Below are 21,837 nucleotides of genomic sequence, written 5' to 3'. Positions count from 1 at the left end.
GTTAAATTTGGAGCCAAACCTCTCACATGCACTTAAAATTGTGTATTAGTAGTTTGAAAGGTACATAATGCAATAAGACATAACTCTAACTCTAGCCCAAACCATAAGTCCTAACTCTAAGGGTCTCCTTTCCTATTATGTACCTAAAAAGTACTAACACAAGTTTTTTCCATTGTGTATCTAACCCATAGGTACAAGTTATTACACATTGTTACAGAGCACATTACATTGTACTAAATTGAGTTAGGTACGCTATATCAAGGTAGTGTAAAATAAAGTGATACCAAATTGTGAAAATCTGAATTTACATGAACATTACAATACTGCAATGTTGCCTTTTTCATAACTATGAGCCTGGTGTAAGATCTGGTGTGAAAAATAGATTGTCTGAAAGGAACAGGCCACCATTTTTCCATACTGAGATATTTTCTTACCTGAGCTTAGACGAGTTGATGCGTACCTGTCTGGTCTTTGTGCGTGCCCTCAGTCACGCAAAAAGACCAAAGATGTTATTATTATTAGCATTTGGCCTCACCCAGTATATTCCCAAAGCTCCAAACTTAGACGACCAGACCACGCGACCACAAAGACCAGACTGGTACGTATCAACTTGTTTAAGCTCAGGTAAGAACATATCTCAGTATGGAAAAACGGTGGTCAATCCCTTAAAGCAATTATTATTGGCCCAGACTTCTGACTGCACATAGAATCATCTGGAACTATCGTCCATGAGTGTTAAAAATAACATTGTGTCATGACTTGCACTGACCAGTCCACCTGCTGTCTTCTGCTGTCCTGCAGGACTACAGGGTGAACATCTTTCTTCGCCAGCGGTGGAACGACCCGCGTCTGAAGCTGCCTCAGGAGTTTAAATCGGAGTCCCTCACCGTGGACCCCAAGATGTTCAAGTGTCTGTGGAAACCAGACCTGTTTTTCGCCAACGAGAAGAGCGCAAACTTCCATGACGTCACGCAGGAAAACATCCTGCTCTTCATATTCCGCAACGGAGACGTGCTCATCAGTATGAGGTAACAGAGGGTTTATTCTTAGGTTGTTCAGGTTTACATAATTCCATGATGCAACTCATACTTTTGTCAATAACTATGCAGCATACATGATTTTCAAAAAACATAGATCAGAATAGAGGCATCCAAAGGTTAAGACTAAAAGCAAATACACTCTCACTCTCTGTTTCTGTTCAAAAGCAGGACGTTCTGGAACTCTGCTAACAGCCAATCCAATCATTTCGTCCCATTTGAAATATTTACAGAATAATGTTTTAAAAAGTTAGAGATTATGGGCCTGATCTTGTGTTTCTAAACAAGACTATAGCGTAGCTTTTGGGGGAGAATTCAATCTTGACTTGAATCTTTTCTGCTGAATGGTAAAATTGTTTGCTAACGTCTTATGATAATGGAATGCAACAAGGAGCACTGAGATCATTTGCTTGAGATGTTTAATTGGTTTAGACTCTATGATTTACATTTACATTGGCCAAAGACAGTGATTTTCAAGCAAAGTGTGTTGCTTTGGGGTTCACAGTTGCCAGAAAAGTGGGACAAATCAATGGTTCTTGAGAAATCGATGGGCACACGGGACAAATGACCCAAAACTGAGACTGTCCTGAGTAAACTTGGACATCTGGTCACCCTGTGAACCAGCCAATTGATTCGTTTTGTTGGCTAACGCCGGGAAAAGATAAATTTCTCTTTACCCCAGCTCAAAACAACTCATTCCGGTATTCTCCCTCCGACACATCGAACTGGAAGGAAGGTACACAAAAGTTCACCATCTGAATAGCATTTGCACAATCATGGCAGCCGTGTCCTCTGAAAATGAATTGGGGTGGGACATTACTTTCGATAAAGCATACAAAGTGTTAGCAATAAATTTGCCTAATCCTATTTGTAAGCAAAGAAAGAAATACATCGCCTGCATTAAAAAGATAGATGAACGGCAGGGCAACAAACAAACAGTAATATCCAGACAGTGTATTGCATCTCCATACAAATGTTTCTCAGTGAAAGTCTATGGGCTGCATATTGCATTCACAGTCTCAGAGCCATCTGGGGACGACAGTCTATATGAGCGCTGCCCTCTCTCATAAATCTCACCATTTCTCACTAAATTACATCCTGACACATTCGGTTTCTGTCTCGCCACTGTGTGACTCAATAGGACACCGCTGAGACATGGCCACACAGCATTCTTCCATTTCTATACATTATTTCAGTATCTCCCAGAGAAAACCAAACTGATAAACAATATCCAAATGCCTCTGCTATATAAATAACATTTTACATTTTAGATTTTGAAATAACATTTATGTAAAGTGAAAAGCAGTAAGGGGTGAGAGACTTTGCTGGTCAGGATTGTGAATTTACCCTCCGCAGGCTGCAGTGGGAATGACACCTTATGAATCAGTCAACGCAAGCTTTCACTTTCAGCGCACGGCAGGCTACCAAACCCATGGTGCTGTGAGAAACACACTTCGGGCCCAGTGATGGATTATGGGCTTTAAAAGAGTGTTTTGTGTTCCTTCTATGATGCAACAAAATATAGGGATGTCCCGATCTGATGTTTGGTATCAGTAGCCAGTCCAGGCATTTTAAGAGTGTCGTATTAAAGCAGTACTAAGTAACGTGTTTACCTTAATAAATCCTCCCCGTAGTCCCTGTGGGGGTAATACAAGTGTTTATGGGATGATTGGAGGGTCTTTCATCTCCCCCTGGTGTCTCTGGACAGAAAACCATGCTTGCAACTTGACTGCCACCGGTCCGGAGAAAGCAATACACACTAATGGAATCACGAAGAAGAAGCTAACATGCTAACGGGCAAAGCTAACTGCGGGCTAACGTCACTTTAAACAGTATTTACAGCCAAGTTTGAGTGAAAAAAAATATTTCCATTGTATAATTGTAACCCTCTCTCCCTTTGCCTTTCCTGTCAGCGTAGTATTTACTCTCCAAGACAATTAATAAGTTAAAAAATCGTAACTTGCTACTACACCTGCAGTTGCGCTTATGGCCTCTAGGGGGAAGAGTTACCTAGTACTGCTTTAAAGCAGAATGAAGATGATGATGAACTTGTGCGCCTAGAGGCCATAAGCACTACTGCAGGTGTTGTAGCATGTTACGTTTTTCTCATTGTCATTCTACGTTTTCTCATTCTCAATTGTCTGTGAGAGTAAATACTACACTGACAGAAAAGACAAAGGGATAGAGGTATATCGTACATCCAATTACACAATGGAGATCATTTTTTTTCACTCAAACTAGGCTGTACTGTTGAAGTGGTGCTAGCCTGCAGTTTTCTTTGCCCGTTAGCCTGTTAGCTTCTTCTTCGTGATTCTATTAGTGTGTATTGGTGGCACCTACCCAGAGGCAGGGAAGTTGCAAGTGTGGTTTTCTGGCCAGGGGGAGATGAAAGACCATTAACACTTGTATTGCCCCCAGAGGGACAACGGAAAGGATTTATTAGGTAAACAAGTTACTTTGTTCTTCTTTAAGGCTCATTCATACTTCTTACACCCAGAGCTGCAAGAGCAAAATGAAGTCAGTTTTGGCCATGTAACCATTGAAATATCTTGTAACTGAAGACATGTTCATGGTTACGAGGCAAAAATGATGATCGGGACATCTCTCACAATATACAGGAAAACAGCCAACCAGAAAACCCAATACAGTTTGAATGAAACAAAATACAGGCATACAAGCACATTCTGAAAAGTAAATAACAGTGCAATAAGGTTAAAAGTCTAAAAGGTCATAGTTAAAAGCATAAACTTACGTTACGATAGCTGAACCTCTGGGGCCCGCCTTCTTTTCTTGTCACGCATTATGCGTGATGTAGTCCCCTTTGCCATGGCTACTGGATTTGTTAAGCATGTTTTCATCCCCTTATAAATCTATTTATTTTTTATTTGTGTGTGTGTGTCTCCAGGTTGTCCGTCACCTTGTCCTGCCCTTTGGACCTCACCCTGTTCCCTATGGACACGCAGCGCTGCAAGATGCAACTGGAAAGCTGTGAGTTTCATTCATTTTTTCGACACAGCGTACGTACACGCGGGAACACAATGTTTGCACTTCTAACAATAGTTGTCGTGGCTATTTGGACTGTACGATTTGCTTCGGTAGTACGAGCCAATTTGCGCTCGGGGCACTTAGAGAGGGAGAATAAATCATCATATTTTAAGCGTGTTGTGAAACGTCTCAGGGCTAATTGAGCCTGACTGCGCTTGTTACGTCTTGTTTACAAAAGCGCTCAGATCGAATGAAACAGAGGAGGGGTCAAATCCAGTCAAGGCCTCCTGCACCTACTGATAGCTTTCACATGTGCCTGGTAATTAAACCAGGAGTGAGGTACGATGTTATTAAATGTGTAGACTAAAGCTGGGGACAGACTGCGTGAGTTATTTTTCTGGCGAACCGAGTCTTCCCGAGTCACGTCGAATTTTTTGAGAGCTAAGGACTTTGCTTATCGTCATCGTCATTTACTTCAATAGAAATAGCAATGTTGGTGCAGTCATGTATAAAACTCTCTGCCGTGTCCTCCTCTGGCGCAGTCGGCTACACCACAGACGACCTTCAGTTCATGTGGCAGACCGGAGACCCCGTGCAGATGGAGGCCATCGCCCTCCCGCAGTTCGACATCAGGCAGGAGGACATCGAATACGGCAACTGCACCAAGTTCTACGCCGGCACAGGTATTTGGAATATACCAAGGCGGGGTTTACATGGGAAGCAGCTAAACAAATGCTTTGCTTTTTAAATGCCATTGTGATGCCCGGATGAAATGTTTTTTTTTTTTTCATATGACAAAATGATGAAATCAATGGATGAGGAGAAAATTGTGTTTTGTATTGTGTATTGACGCGGCACAATTTCAAATAGACAAAATTTTTTGCCCAAAACAATGTTGTGTTTCAGAGGAAAAACAGAACAACACATGTATGTGTTTAGGATTATACAATTTGTATTATTAAATCAACTTATGAAGTAAAAAAAAAAAAAAAAACAAATCCAGCAATGTCAAAATAAAAATAAAAAAGTACATTTACTACCTGTTGGAATAAAATCAAATGGTTTTGTGCTATTTAAGGCAACACACGGCAGATGAGAACATATATTAAGGTTGTAACTGCCTTTCCTTAAAGGGGCTAGATGCAAGTTTGCCATTTTATACTCACTACTGCCACCTCAGGTCATATGTGTTACTGCACCTTCTATATTAAGCTTGTGCATGACGGCACTTCGGACTCAAAGTAACAACTTTTTGAGTGACAGTGCAGGATTTTAGAGGCAGTTGTGGTGAACAGGTCTAGGCTCATTCTACTCTTTAGGACATGGCTGGAACATGTATTTTAACATTTTTAAACTCCTTATAGTCCCTTTAAAGGTGCATTATGGAACTTTTTTTTTTAATTTGCTGTATAAATTTGATATTTATTCATAATTTACCTTGTTGTGACCCAATGGCTGTGTGGGTGTGGGCATTGCACCTATACTTTCTGTCACAGATTGTAGATTTTTTGCTGAGAGGGGTCTGTCAGTAGTGAAAACCTACGAGAAGGTCAGAAAGGTCAGAGCAAAGGCACCGTACTAATCACTCATTCTGCCTGCTTGGTCACTATAAGGTCAAATATGCAAACATGAAAAGGTTTGGTTTTATTTTTTTGTTCATAAAAAGTTCCATTTTGCATCTTTAACATCTGAGATTTAACTTACCCTTTACAATGCCTATTTGATCTGTGCGATAGTGAGCCAGAGATATCCAACGGCTAGTTTCCCTTTTTCATTCACAAATACTGGCATGTAATCAAAATTTTGTAATTTCCCTTTTGGGAGACAGCTGCAGCAAAAAAGGCAGCGATATACACGTGCACAAGTTACAAAACTCAAGAGCCCTTTTCTCAAATGGAGGTTTTCATACCAGTCAAAACAACATCCATTTTCGTAGCTCCTTTGGACTCCAAACTTTACAGTTTCGGATTCGGCAATATTTTGAAGGGTTATTTTTAGAGGGATTTTGTTTATGTCCAATTGCTGCCTGCTTTTGAGCTTTTTTTTTTTACTTAGCTTATAGCTTATTCATAAACCAAACAAAATGTCCATAAAATGTCAATTTGTAAGCATAAAATCCACAGCAAAAGTTTCAAATTGATGTCTCTAAATTATTCATATTTTTTCACACCCTATTCACCCGCAGTGTCCCGCCTTAAGTCTTCGTTTGAAATTACAGTAAAGTTAAACGGTGCTGAAAAATGTTGAGCAAATGGATGCGATTTATGTATTTATTCAACTTTACTGAACTCATCACTTTGTCTTTCACTTTCATCTGTTGGCAAAATGTTGACTCTCAGTAGCGCTCATGCCTCCCAGCAAGACGGTGCCGGGGGGTTGATTCCAGGCTGGTTGGGGCCTTTCTGTGTGGAGTTTACACGTTACCCATACTACTACAAATCATGTACGTGTGGCGGCCTTTTATGTGTTCATTAACATGCACTGAAAGAAGCAAAAATATGTCCCCTTTAAACATCTCTACGATCTAACTTTGTCACCATATCCTAACAAAGCCACGGGATCTCTTTATAGACACGCCTCTGATGCTCTTTTGTCGGGCGAGATTAGCGGTACGCCTCTAAATGAAAGATTCAATCAGGCCCCAGTTTGGATACGGGCCAGCCACGGTAGCGCCTCAATGACATGATCCTATTTGAGCAGAAGCGCGGCCCGGTCAGATTATTCCGCCAGTCAATCTCACGCCTCGGCGGCTCAAAGGAAATTTCATTTAGAGCTAATGCGCGTTAATGCGGCGAGGATGGACCATAGAGGAATCGGTACGTCCCATTGTAATGTGACATCGATGAAATACAATGAAGTCGCTTTGCAGATTGGATTTCTTCAATAGCACAGAAAAGACAAAGCACTGTATATAGATATAGAATATAGAGATTATATTCAAAGAGTAGGATTAATATTATTGGTAAGAAAGCCCAATGTCTGAACCACCGCCTCCGCATAAGATATACATAATGCAGTTCGTAAAGTTGTACGTCGAAGCCGGGTTAGAGCGTGATAAAGGCCAAGAGCCTGTAAAAGCTTTATGATTACGATTTAGCAAAGAATGATCCACATAATCAAAAAGCAAAACTGCTTATTTCACTTTCTTGGCAGAACCTAGAAAGTATATGCCGCAGGGGTTAGACAAATGTGTATAGTGATATTAAGTACAACTACTGGTCCAAGGAAATACAGATATATTTGCAGAGCACAATTTCCATACAAACTGATTCAAAGACCTTGCTATGAAGATCCAAACAACAATTTTATTCATTTTGAACTATTAAAATTAAGAGTCCAGTTCATGGGTTTCTAATGAAGTGGGTTAATGTCTACTGAGGTCCTGCTCCAATTGAATATCATGTGTCCCATAAAGTTTTATGTCTCAAATTACACTCTGATAATGACCAACATCCTGCAAGATGCGATGATGATTTAAGAAACGATCATTCAAGCCTAATAAAATAGAAAATTCCACTGTACTGCTGCTGCACATTCTTGGCATTCATACGTTTTGTTGTTGGCATGCTCAGCACAAGCCGCTGCCAAGTAAGGTCTTATTGAGAGCTGTTCAATATGGAAGGCATAAAAGACACATGTGTTCATAAAGCTTCACTATGATCCTTTTTATTAGGCTGTGTTGCACACGTACTGCATGCGAAGTTCACCATCAAAACTGAACCCACCGTATTCTGACCAAATGTATGTTTTATAATAAGGTGCAGAGACCTCAGCACTGAACTCATATGGTTGTATTTCCTGTTTTTTGTCAGGGCTCCTTCTGGAAGTTACTGGACGCACGAATGCATGGATTACATTCTCTCTAGTCTGGTTTACCCCTTCGATTTTGGCAATGTTTTCCACTGATAAAAAGCTGATGAGGTTGCTGAGCTAATGTCTCTATTAAAGTCAATTTCTGAGTCTATTATTATCAATTATCTCCAACCTGATTATTAGGTTTAGTGAGAGAAATTCAAGGTGACTGATAACCACTTCGCTTTGTTTCAGTCAGCCAAAGACAGTGATTTGCGTTTGGCGGGAGAAAGGTGTTTCATTTACACACCAATCTGTTCGATGCAGTGACAAAGCGGATCTACAGGCCCCTGTTCACCAGTGAAGAGACATGTAGATCTGAGAGTCATCTTCATAGTTGTGATAGGACATTGCTGTGTATAAGTGACTGAAAAGAAGCATGCACAGATCAAACAAAAGGGGTCACAGAATCGACCCTTGCAGAACCCCTACGCTATATTACCGCTACCAATTTAGTTTAAATCCATATTTCAAGCTACACAAGCACAGGGCTGGGCAATGAATCAAAACTGAATCGAAATCTCTACTTCGGTCAATCTCAATAATTGTCATGGGACCTTCTAATCGTCAGGTTTAGCACCTAGTTTTGGAGTTTGGATGAGATAGTGGGAGATTTGTGTGTGTTTAATGAAACTGGCACTTGTTTTTGTTTGAGGTTTGTAGAAAAGATATGACTAAGTTCATGAATTAGCTACGTTTATTGATTATTGGTATGAAATTATAAAAATTGAATCAAAAATTGAGATCGATCAATATGTGACAAAGCAAATCTATTCTCAATCACCGCAAACAATTTCTTTGGCTTTTTCCTTGATCCCTCTAATTGGATATCCAGCCAATCAAGCCAATATTACTCTGCTTTTAGTAAAAGTTATTAGATGAGAGCCGTGTTCTTCATGTTATTAAAATGCGCCCATGGTGAGCTGGATATTTCATAATGGAGTGAACTAATAATGAACTTTTGAATATTAAGCCCATATGGTTATCCATGCTCTAGAGCTGTGGAGCAGTAAAAGACTTAATGGCTTATAGCTAATTGTACCAATGCGACTACAAAACAACAGTCTCTATAAAGCAGTACAGCTTTATCATGGTGTGGTGACCATGCTTTATTATTATTTTCACGACCATTCAGAGCTGCTGGGTTAAAAGTGAGTCAGTCTTTTCACCAGATTGCCATGGAAACAGGTCCTGACACAAAGATCCTTTCTATGCTTCCTCGGCACACCGCGGCGAGGAGCCCGCCCACGGGGGATTTAAACATGCGCTCGCTCCATCCACTTCACGGTCCCGCCGGAACGGCAAAACACGCAAACATAACACAGCTGGAGAGTATCAGACTGTATAGCACCATAAGAGAAGCTAATGTATTCAACAGGCTTGAAGAGGTTTGGAGGGAAGCTTTTGATGTGACTCAAATGTGAAATCCTAAATGAGTTGGCAATAGCCAACCACATTAAAAAACATACCTGGAGTGATGTTTACGTTTCATATGTTTTGCTAATTCTGTATATTTAGTCCGTCTCTTCTACACTCAGAATGCCAGCCAAGTAAAGGGGACATCCTTGCAGCTTCTCTTTTTTTTAGTATCCAAACAACATGTTGGAACCTGTCTGTGGCCAAACCATCTTCATACCAAAGTTTCATTTTCGCAAAGAATCCCTAAAATGGTAAAAGCTAGATTGATATTACAGCACAAATAATATTAGCACAGTCGTATCAATCTGGAAAGGCTCTGGTATCGATTGATGGACATTTTCTGGCATGTTCGCTGCTGATTGGATCATGCACACCTCATTTCAGCCAATCACAACTAAGTCTCAAAACTTAACCAGACAATGAAGCACTAAAGCCCTAGTTTTTAAGTGTCATTCATGTATGTCTGTAACAGCACTTTTGTCCGTCATGGTCATATTTTTTATTAGTATCGGTAAAAGTGTTTGTAGCTGTCGTCAAATGAATTTTGATTCAGACACATATCATTTTAAAGTTGCATTATACAACTTTTAATGCAAAAAAAACGTGACCTTGTAATAACCCAGCGGCTGAATGAGTGGTCAGCATAGCTCCTTTACTTTCTATCACGGTGACCTCTACAGTGCTCCAGAATCAATTGTTTTGTAGGTTTTGCTGGTGAGAGGGTCCATCAACTGTGAAAACCTTCCAAACAATTGATCCTGGAGTGTCCAAGAGACCACTGTGAAGGCACCACGCTGACCATTCATGCAGCCGCTGGGTCACTACAAGGTCAAATACACACAAATATCAACTTTTTTCACATAAAAAGTTGCATAATGCACCTTTAAGTTATGCTACAGAAAATACCATGGCTTAGATGTTTAAAGTAGTTGCAAAAGCCTGAATAAAGTATACGACATTTAAAATACATACAGTAGTACATAAAGGTGAGACAAATGTAATTTATTAGTCGTCCAAATAGTTACTTAGGTAAAAGTTTTTAAAAGTCAGTGTGATTTATGTTATCAAGTGAATAGCTGTGGTCACCTTCAGATAGCCTGAGCAGCTACATGTAGGAGACAGTAAAATCTAGAGACGTATAACCATGGTCACTGTAGTTGTGTTCTGCCTCAGCTGAATTCTTTTGCACCAGCGGCTGTAGAAGTGCTCGTACGTACAGTAAATGCCCTCTCTTTTCTCGTCTCTCTCCTTCTCCTAATGGCACCCGCAGCTGTCTCAGCCTTGTGTGCGTTAGCTATAGGAGCCTAATAAAAGGCGGACTTAACCTGACTCCCACCTTTCTTCTGATGTGTCTTTAATAGAGCCGCGGAGAGCAGGGCCATTCCTCTCGCCTGCTGTGTTTAAATCAGCCGCTCGCTCCTCTAAGGGCACGCTATTAGAGCTTGTAATGGTCTCAATGTACAGGTTATCGAAGACGCCATCAAAGCACAATTTATTTCTCGGTCCAAATTGGTCCCACAGATTCTTTTCTTTATGATGGATGAATTATTTATTATATTTAACTGCCATACCCGAGAAGAGTGGTTTTTTTTTTCTTTAACCTCTAAACCCTTGCCTTAACCAAACACATGTTTTCCAGTTCGGTTTTACCCAAATCTAAAAGTGTTTTTTTGAACTTTGAATCATGTTATAATGAAAAACTGTTTCCATAGGGTTTAAGTCAATGATATCCAAAAAAGTAAAATATGTGCAGTAGTTTTGACCATGTTTCTGTGGGGTGGAGAGCGCCGCGCTCTTCAATACCAGTGCCAGAGCGGCACCAGCGGTAGATTCTCGTTCTCTCAGGACATAGCCAATGTTTAACCAATGGGCGAGGGTAGCACTGTTTCCCGACCGTCATGACAGGGGGCTGCCTTTGCTGCAATACCACCACCTAGTGGCAGTTAGAGCAGTACTAAGTAACTTGTTTACTTTAATAAATACAAGTGTTAATGGTATGATTGGGGGGTCTTTCATCTCCCCCTGGTGTCTCTGGCCAGAAAACCACTCTTGCAACTTTCCCTGCACTGGGTCGGAGGCGCAATACACACTAATGGAATCACGAAGAAGAAGTTAACAGGCTAACGGGCAATGCTAACTGTGGGCTAGCGCCACTTAAACAGTATTTACAGCCAAGTTTGAGTGAAAAAAAATATCTCCTTTGTGTAATTGGATGTACAATATCCCTCTCTCCCTTTGTCTTTTCTGTCAGTGTAGTATTTACTCTCACGGACAATTCATTAGTAAGAAAACACAACATGCTACGACACCTGCAGTGGCGCTTATGGCCTCTAGGGGTACGAGTTACTCAGTTCTGCTTTAAGCCGGTTTGTGCATCAGAAACAAAAATGCATATTAATAATTGCACTTCGGTCCAAATGTTTCCCAGTATGTTGGCGTAAAATACTCATTACTCAATCATCGTTGTTTTATTCGGTTCCGTCGCTGTTTCTATTCTAAAACTTTGTGACTCTTGTGCCCTTGTTCCCAGGCTACTACACTTGTGTGGAGGTTATCTTCACCCTAAGGAGACAGGTGGGCTTCTACATGATGGGTGTGTACGCCCCCACCCTGCTCATCGTGGTGCTGTCCTGGCTGTCCTTTTGGATCAACCCCGACGCCAGTGCTGCCAGGGTCCCCTTAGGTATGGATTTCTTTAAAACCTATCGATCCGCCCCACTATCTATATCTGCCTCTGACTTTGACTCTGGAGGACACTGGCTTTGGTAAACACTGTATGTCTTTAGGGGTTCCAGATGACCGTGTGGGGGATTTTTTGACACATAAGAAAATCATGAAAAATGGTTTACTTTTATAACCGATGGTGCACTTATGCGTCCATGGCTCAACAAAAACACCATTATTTCAGGTGCACAAAACTGTATAGTCAATCTGACGCAAAATACATATTTGGTAATGCCTCGTTCCAGGTTCCTTTTTTCGACGCTCAAGGTCGTATTTACCATAGAAATAAAAAGGAGAAGCGGCATCCAATTCTAATGTATGTAGTTAGCAAGCTGGCTAGTCCGGGAAACTTTTCAGACTCCATTAGCCTGTTCGATGTACGTATTTATCCCATCTATGCCGCTAGCATTTAGCTATCAAACTAATTATGAAAGATCTAGACGTTTCCAGTTGTTGTCAACCCATCGACCACATTTAGGTCAAAGCCCAGCTAGAAATCATTAATGAATGTACAGACCTTTTGAGATTGTAATTTTGATTCAGGATTTGTGCTTAAAAGTGTCCTCTGAGCTAAATGCTAAATCATATTCAGTTTCTCCTTTTTGTGAGATCGGACACACATCCATTGGTCTCTAAACCTTACCTTATAATACTGCATGTTAATGATAAAGAATCCTAATATTACTACAACCATACTTGAATATAGGGCCTGGCTTCTCCTTTCATTTGTATGGAGAGAGAATGCTCAATTCAAACAGGTCCGGTTTGTAGCAACAGGCTCAGATCACTAAAGGCATTTCTGTAATTTAAATGGTAATCACAACTTTGCAAACTCGGAGATGATCAGCGTGATCCGACATCTGATCCGGGCTGATACCGCAATGTCTGAATGATGAAACAGTTTAACCACTGCATCAGTGACGCGAGCCTTTGCTTTGGTCACAGCCTTCAATATGACACCATTTAGCATGTGTTCAGTTGTAACAGATTAACACCAGTGTGGACAATGATTGACTCATTTAAGGAATTGTAAAAGGTCCGCGAAAGGTGCAGGATGCAGTATTTTTATTCTCATTCTAAACCCTATATAAAAAGCACAATATTTCGCTCCTGTGCATCTGTCAGCGAGGTAATTGCGTGTGAAATCATAAAATATCAGGTGATAAAAATCAGCGGCTGGTTGAATGGAGAGGGAGAGCTTTTCCCGGGGGATGTGTGTGTTTAAGGATCAGTGACACTGCTGCTCTGATCCCCTCCTTCACCACTGCATCCATCACAGTGACAGGCTGAAGGTCGGTATCCATCACCCACAGGCCGCTCTGCCCACTGTCACAGCGCTGTGTACTGTAGGTCACACATACGGAGAGAAGCAAGGGTTGGCGCCAAGACACATTATGACATTTCACAGGCCTATGTTGATCATAAGAGCTGAAGGAGCCTGCTTGACCTCTTCATATATTTTATATCTCCCCAAAGCATTCTGTCAGACCAATCATAGAATAGGGGCTCACCGTAGTTTTAGCTGTTAATATTAAAGCATTTATTTTGGACATTAAGGCGAGAGAATTGCAGATGAAAACAGATATTTCAATCAACAAGAGATCAATAAAGGTTTATCTTATATTTCATTCATGTTCTCCTGTAAAATCTTAGTTTTAACGTCAGAGTTATAAAAAGACAAACACACCGTTGACCGCGATGGTTATTTGAGGACGTTTTGTTTGCTAGCGAGCTAGAGATTTCCCAGAAATAACTCTGCAGGGATCACTTGTCCTTCACACGCTGTGATCCAAATATGGTCATTTCCTTTTTTGGGGACAGCAGTGAATGAAGACGAATGCGCTACAAAACGTAGAATCCTTTCTCTCAAAATGAGGTTTTGCGTCAACAACATCTCCACTTTAGTAGCTCCTACGGAAAAGTTAAAAGTTTTTTTTTCAGAGATTTTTTTTTTCATGATTCCTGCCAGATTTATTGAGCTTTGCATCGCAAAAACACGAAATGTGAACCTCCCCTCTGAAGACATCCACTAAAACTAACATTTTGAACAAAATGTAACCATTAAACCAGGCTCGATCCATTATTTTGTCATTTTTATCCATAAAATGACACAATTAGTGATGGGCGAGTGAAGCCTTGTAACACTTCAAGGCTTTCCTGGCAAAAAAAGTCTTGCAATGTTCGAAGTCTCGCCGCTGTTTCATTCTGTTTGAACACTGACCTCTTGTGGACAAACTTCATTATTGTGACTGCTCATAAACACGACTGAAGCGCCAACACAATCATGTGCAAGAGAAGTTTAAAACAGACGTGTCATTTTCTTTGTGGGTCTGTGCTCCACGGAGCTCCAGTGGGCGGGGCCAACTCAGTCACCTGTGACTCTGCAGCTCTGACGCAGGACATCAATGCGCAATGTCTATTTCATTCAGTCAGTTAAGTTAGCCACTGTTTGCTGTAGATGGCGCTCCTTACGTTTTCCTCGCCTGGTCAGCCATCCATGTGTGCTTTTGTATCTCTTCAAAAGCAGGACGTTTATTCTGACGAACCCACAGCGGCGACACTTACAACACATGAGTGCAGTAAAATGCAGCACATTTTTTTTTATCACTGATGATTTGCATCACTATATGGACCAGAAAACACTTTGAGACAATCACGTGATCAGCTGTTACCAAAACAGGCTCCGACGCAGTGTTTTATACTTCTTTTACTTGTCAGTTATCTACAGCCAAAGTTTCAAAGTGATATCTCTAAATTATTTTTCACCTATTCACCTGCTGTATCTCGCTTTAAAGGTGCATTATGCAACTTTTTATGTGAAAAAAGTTGATATTTGTGCATATTTGACCTTGTCGTGACCCAGCGGCTGTATGAGTGGTCGGCATGGCACCTTTACTTTCCATCACAGTGTCCTCTACAACGCTTCAGGATCAACTGTTTGGAAGGTTTTCACTACTCTGACTAGAAAACTTATAAAACAATTTATCCTGGATCAATTGTTCAATCCATGATGAAGAGTAAAGGCACCATGCTGACCACTCATACAGCCGCTGGTTCACATCAAGGTCAGATACGCACAAATATCAACTTATTTTTCATGCATAAAAAGTTGCATAATGCACCTTTTAAAAAAAAAAAAAAAAAAACGCCTCCTGAGTTTCTTTTGTATCCTGCACATAGTTCTCGCAGGCAGTGAATGTCTTCCACTAATGACTGTCTGTCGACTTATCTTCAAAAGAAAGACAATCCCTGCATAAATAAAGGAAAGGAAAGGAAACTCTGGTGTTTAGCATTTTCACACATGGATGAGCTTCAACAATCCAGAGCCAGCTACTATATTACGAGCCTAACCCCAACCCACTGGCCTGTGTGTATACGCTTGTTCCACCAGATTAGCATATGTGATTTGTGTCCATCTTGTCCCCCATGATTCACAGCATGCATAACCTGTTGCCGACCACTCCTCCTTCATCGTTCTGTCCACCACTCTGTCCATGTCCATGTGTCCAGTGGTCCATCAGCGCTGTCCTCCCATCAGCCCCTGTTCCCCCGTTGAAGCCTCACCCGACTCTTCCGAAATGGATCGGTGCAGGTCAGTCAGACGATATGTGTATGAGAAAAGGCCTATGAAAGATTCTGTGTTCATCAAAATCATCTGAAGTTGTGTTTTGTTACATTCACGCATGATAGAATGACCCTGCATGTTTGCAGTGGGGTGTGAAAGTTTAAGCACCCCAGGTTATTACTGTCATACAATATTAGGGGACACAATGTCCATATCACAAAAAGCCTTCCATCTGAGAATGACTCTTTTAGCTTCAGCCATTTGCTGAAGTAACAATATTTTACCCATTGAAACAGCTAAGTAAAACTATCTGCTGATGGAACGTAGGAAGTATGTTTGCAGTTAAAATAAGATTCATTATATAACTTAAAGTGCATATGATAGGTTTTAATCCTTTTGAAAATATGACTTATTTAGATGGATAACAATCTGGTGTAAGTAATAATTATCATTTTGTTTCAGTGAAGCATTTATTGGGAAGAAAAGTGATTTTTATTTGACTTTTATTTTGACTTTTTAAGCTACTGACAGGAAGTGACATGGATAGAGGTAAAGTTCCATTGACTTACTAATTTTTCATTGACATAACCTGGTTGTACGGCAACAGTTTAAAATTGTTTGCCTCCATCTATGTCACTTCCTGTCAGTGTCCCATAAGGAAGTGAAAATATAAACATCCCAAAAAATGGTCAAACTAAATAACAGGTACATTTTTTGGCAGAATCTTATTTGTGTTTACTATATTTTGGCAAAAAAAAAAAAAAAAAGTATAATGCATCGTATGCCCTGTCAAAAATAGATAACAGATCTCAATTTACTTGAAATAAGATAAACAATGTTATTCAATTGGCAGATTTCTGTTCCTTGGCAAGTCCAAATTACTGAAATTCAGGTACAATAATCTTAATTCCAGTCATTTGATCAAGATGGCATCTTTTGCAGTGTACTGAGGCTCCTCCGAGTTGTTTAAAGTAAATAAAAGTTGTTTAAAGTAAATGAAAACTTTGAGTAATCCTCGGACAAAGCTGTTAAATATAGCTGTTTCTTCTTCTACGGCGTCAGCGCCTCGTTCTGTACTTCCTGGTTATGTCATTGTTCAAACCCAAAAACTGTCCTATGCCCATAATCCAACATTATGGATTTTGAGCTGTTCTGTGCTCTTCTTAAAGCTGCCAGCAGGAGGAGCCGCAGTCAAGATTTTCACCAACTCTTTCGCCTGCATTTCATTGTTGCTATTTCATTCTTACAGAGACATATTTTCAAATTATGTATCGTAAACATTTATATCAAAGCTGAGGCACCCAAATCATGTTTTTAACTCTATGGTTAGGCTCCATATGCATGACATGTCCAGTGTCCACTTCGCATGTGAAAGTGGCCTCTGAGCTAAATGCTAAATCATATTCAGTTAAGTTTCTGCTTTTTGTGTGGTCGGATACGCATCCAATGGCCACTAAACATTATCATGCAATATGTTAATAATGCAGAAAATAAATCATAGAAATGGCATGAAATTGACAAGCCATGCCTCGCCATGCTTTAATATAGTGCCTGGCTTCACCATTCATTTGTTTGGGGATAGAGCGCTCAATTTGTACAGGTCCAGTTCACACAACATTCAAAACTAAGATCAAAGATGACAGTTTTTCCTTTTGTTCTGCGGCCTTAATCGATTCGCTCAACAGAAATTTGTAACATCAATCATTAAACTGCTGTATGGTATGCGTTCCTCAAACCTTGAGAATCCACTACAGCTCAAACATAATCTTCTTTTATAATATATAGACTCCAAAGTACTTCTTGCACTTTGCTGAATCAAACAGCCCCATACACTAACGGTCTTGGCATCACAGTGGGAACCTGTCAGAGCCGCTCTATATCACATACCCTGCTCCCAGAATAATCGCACATGATATCGATTTTCTATACTCTTTAGCACTCCAGGAAACGCTCGTGAGCAGGAACGGAACAGCGGCTTCCTTTGTGAAATATGTAAGATAAAAGAGGGGCATAAATAATGGAGACACGCCGGTGCTCAAAGGATTTCTGTAACCTTTGCATCACATCCATCCTCGTTCTGATCCTATCAAGGTGACTTCTGTTCTCGCAGCCGGAAGGGAAAATTATTTTTTTTTTTTAAAGGAACGTACTCACGGTCAAAAATATATGATTAAAAAGTACTTCCTAAAGGATACATGTCATTCAAAATGAACTGTGTTTGCATTTTAACTACATATATCGCATTATCTCCTCATAAAAAAAAAAGAAAGTCATTCACGTCGTTCATTTCTTCTACTACTAATACTGCTGCAGCGCGCCGATCGGTATTTCCTGGCTTTTTTGGCATCATAGATGGAACACAACAATGGAACACAAAAACACTTTCCTCCACATTAAAAAAAAAAAAAAAAACATCAAGAGGCTCGCACTGAGTAGTTATGCTTTCATCATGGCACCATTGATTTTATAGCATGCCGTTAGCAAAGGGTAAAAGCTTATATTGACAGTATTTTGTCATGTGAGGTGATTCCAGGCCAATTGGAAATCCTGACCAGCCCAGTCTCTATACTTTACTGTCTTTTCTTTATATTGCAAATTGTAAATACATACCCAAAATAATGTCTTTAAGAACCTTTTGCCCTGTTTATATCTACTACTAACATAGTTAGTATTTCCTTGGCAATAATCTGGAAATGGTGCTGCATTGTGCATCATCTCCCTTTGTCAACCCCTGTGCCATTTCCATCCTACTGTCATGTAATCACCGTGCTGTCACAAAACGTGTGACCAAAAGAACCAAAAGGAGAATCAACAAATGTTCAAGTTTGATCAAGTTTTAGGAAGTCAGAATTTGGAACTGGGAGAGACGTTTTTTTCCGAGTTGCCATGTTCCAGTTGTCAAGTCGGAAAGTTAAACTTAAGCTACGAAGCTGGTAAAATTTAGACAGAACATGGCCCTGATTATAGAATTTCAAAAACCTGAATCCTGTAGTTGCTGTATATAAACAGTTTATATTTACAGTTAACACAGTATGTTGCTATGTTGTTTTCCCCAACAAGGGGCTTGTGAGGATCATCCGACTTTCCCAATCTAACATCGGGGGACATTCCAGTTGAATTTTTTTTTTTTATCTGCTTAGATTTTATAACTCCCACATTCTCTGCCCTGCAGGCATCCTCTCAGTGCTGTCCCTGTCCTCTGAGTGCACGTCCCTGGCCTCGGAGCTGCCCAAAGTGTCCTACGTGAAGGCCATCGACATCTGGCTGATCGCGTGCCTGCTGTTCGGGTTCGCCTCGCTGGTGGAGTACGCCGTGGTGCAGGTGATGCTCAACAGCCCCAAGCGCATCGAGGCGGAGAAGGCCAAGATGGCGGCCAAGGAGAAGGCCCTGGGCAGAAGCCAGGTGGCACGGAACAACACGGTGAACGGGACCGGGGGAACGCCGCTGCACGTCAGCACGCTACATGTGAGTAGTACACACGGTTGTAGTTTCATTTCAAGTACTTCTCTGTTGCGTATGTGAAGCCGCTTAGACTAGACGTAAGATGGTGTCTCCCTCCATCCATCCATCCATTTTCTTCCGCTTTATCCGGGGCCGGGTCGCGGGGGCAGCAGTCTCAGCAGAGATGCCCAAACTTCCCGATCCACACACACTTCCTCCAGCTGTTCTGGGGGGACCCCGAGGCGACACCAGGCCAGCTCGGAGACATAGTCCCACCACCGTGTCCTGGGTCTTCCACGAGGCCTTGTCCCACTAGGACATGCCTGGAACACCTCCCGCGGGAGGCGACCAGGAGGCATCCGAAACAGATGCCCGAGCCACCTCAGCTGGCTCCTTTCGACGTGGAGGAGCAGCGACTCTACTCCGAGCTCCTCCCGGGTAACTGAGCTCCTCACCCGATCTCGGAGGGTGCGCCCAGCCACCCTGCGAAGGAAACTCATTTCGGCCGCTTGTATTCGCGATCTTGTCCTTTCGGTCATTACCCAAATCTCATGACCATAGGTGAGGGTGGGAACGTAGATCGATCGGTAAATCGAGAGCTTTGCCCTCCGACTCAGCTCCCTCTTCACCACGACAGACCGATACAGCGACCGCATCACTGCTGACGCTGCACCGATCCGTCTGTCGATCTCACGCTCCATCCGTCCCTCACTCGTGAACAAGACCCCGAGATACTTGAACTCCTCCACTTGAGGTAAGGACTCCCCACCGACCTGGAGAGGGGAAGCCACCTTTTTCCGGTGGAGAACCATGGCCTCGGATTTGGAGGTGCTGATTCTCATCCCGGCCGCTACACACTCGGCTGCAAACCGCCCCAGTGCGTGCTGAAGGTCCTGGTTTGTTGAAGCCATCAGAACAACATCATCTGCAAACAGCAGAGATGAGACTCTGAGGCTCCCAAACCGGACACCCTCCAGCCCCTGGCAGCGCCTAGAAATTCTGTCCATAAAAGTAATGAACAGAACCGGTGACAAAGGGCAGCCCTGGCGGAGACCAACACGCACCGGGAACAGGTCTGACTTACTGCCGGCAATGCGAACCAAGCTCCTGCTGCGGTCATACAGGGAACGGACAGCCCTTAGCAGAGGGCCCCGGACCCCATACTCCCGGAGCACCCCCCACAGGGCACCACGAGGGACGCGGTCGAACGCTTTCTCCAAGTCCACAAAACACATGTGGACTGGTTGGGCGAACTCCCACGAACCCTCGAGCACCCGACGGAGGGTATAGAGCTGGTCCAGTGTGCCACGACCAGGACGAAAACCGCATTGTTCCTCCTGAATCCGAGGTTCAACTATCGGCCGGATCCTCCTCTCCAGCACCCTGGAGTAGACCTTACCGGGGAGGCTAAGGAGGGTGATTCCTCTGTAATTGGAACACACCCTCCGATCCCCCTTCTTAAAGAGAGGGACCACCACCCCGGTCTGCCAATCCAGGGGCACTGTCCCCGACCGCCACGCGATGTTGCAGAGACGTGTCAGCCAAGACAGTCCTACAACATCCAGAGACTTAAGGTACTCAGGGCGAATCTCATCCACCCCCGGAGCCTTGCCACCGAGGAGCTTTCTCACCACCTCGGTGACTTCAGCCCCGGTGATGGGCGAGCCCACCTCCAAGTCCCCAGCCTCTGCTTCCTCATCGGAAGACGTGACGGCGGGGTTGAGGAGGTCCTCGAAGTACTCCTTCCACCGTCCGACGACATCCCCAGTCGAGGTCAGCAGCCCCCCACCCGCACTGTACACAGTGTTGGTGAAGCACTGCTTCCCCCTCCTGAGGCGCCGGATGGTTTGCCAGAATTTCTTCGAGGCCGACCGATAGTCTTCCTCCATGGCCTCCCCGAACTCCTCCCAGACACGAGTTTTTGCCTCTGCGACCGCACGAGCTGCAGCACGCTTGGCCTGCCGGTACCTCTCAGCTGCCTCAGGAGTCCCACAAGCCAACAAGGCCAGGTAGGACTCCTTCTTCAGCTTGACGGCATCCCTTACTCCCGGGCGCCACCACCGGGTTCGGGGATTGCCGCCGCGACAGGCACCAGAGACCTTACGGCCACAACTACGAGCAGCCGCATCAACAATGGAGGAGGAGAACAGAGTCCACTCGGACTCCATGTCCCCCGCCTCCCCCGGAATCTGGGTGAAGCTCTTCCGGAGGTGGGAGTTGAAGACCCCACTGACAGAGGGATCCGCCAGTTGTTCCCAGCAGACCCTCACAACACGCTTGGGCCTGCCAGGTCTGACCGGCTTCCTCCCCTGCCAGCGGATCCAGCTCACCACCAGGTGGTGATCGGTTGACAGCTCCGCCCCTCTCTTCACCCGAGTGTCCGAGACACGCGGCCGGAGGTCAGACGATACAACTACAAAGTCGATCATCGACCTCCTGCCTAGGGTGTCCTGGTGCCACGTGCACTTATGGACACCCTTGTGCTCGAACATGGTGTTCGTTATGGACAAACCGTGACTAGCACAGAAGTCCAATAACAGAACACCACTCGGGTTCAGATCGGGGAGGCCGTTCTTCCCAATCACTCCCTCCCAGGTCTCACTGTCGTTACCCACGTGGGCGTTGAAGTCCCCCAGTAGAACAATGGAGTCCCCAGTCGGAGCACTATCTAGTACCCCTCCCAGGGACTCCAAGAAGGCCGGGTACTCTGCACCGATGTTGGGCCCGTAGGCCGAGACAACGGTGAGAGACCTGTCCCCGACCCGAAGGCGTAGGGACGCGACCCTCTCGTCCACCGGGGTGAACTCCAACACG

The 21,837-nt window shown here is 43.1% G+C and overlaps 1 protein-coding gene across 1 annotated transcript in view; it reads left to right on the top strand.

The window, feature by feature from the left end:
* Positions 1–21,837, top strand: part of glrbb (glycine receptor, beta b) — a 52,187-nt gene that overhangs the window by 25,430 nt on the left and 4,920 nt on the right. The window contains exons 4-8 of the mRNA XM_079557283.1: positions 802–1,028; positions 3,943–4,025; positions 4,565–4,705; positions 11,824–11,976; positions 18,755–19,047. Of these exons, the coding sequence (XP_079413409.1) occupies positions 802–1,028; positions 3,943–4,025; positions 4,565–4,705; positions 11,824–11,976; positions 18,755–19,047 (897 nt within the window). The remainder of the gene's footprint in view (positions 1–801; positions 1,029–3,942; positions 4,026–4,564; positions 4,706–11,823; positions 11,977–18,754; positions 19,048–21,837) is intronic.

This window comes from Gobius niger (genome assembly GCF_951799975.1).
Source record: "Gobius niger genome assembly, chromosome: 5".
NCBI classification, from domain to species: Eukaryota; Metazoa; Chordata; class Actinopteri; order Gobiiformes; family Gobiidae; genus Gobius; species Gobius niger.
The sequence above is the reverse complement of the archived record's forward strand: the minus strand, read 5'-3'. Positions and strand labels throughout refer to the sequence as shown.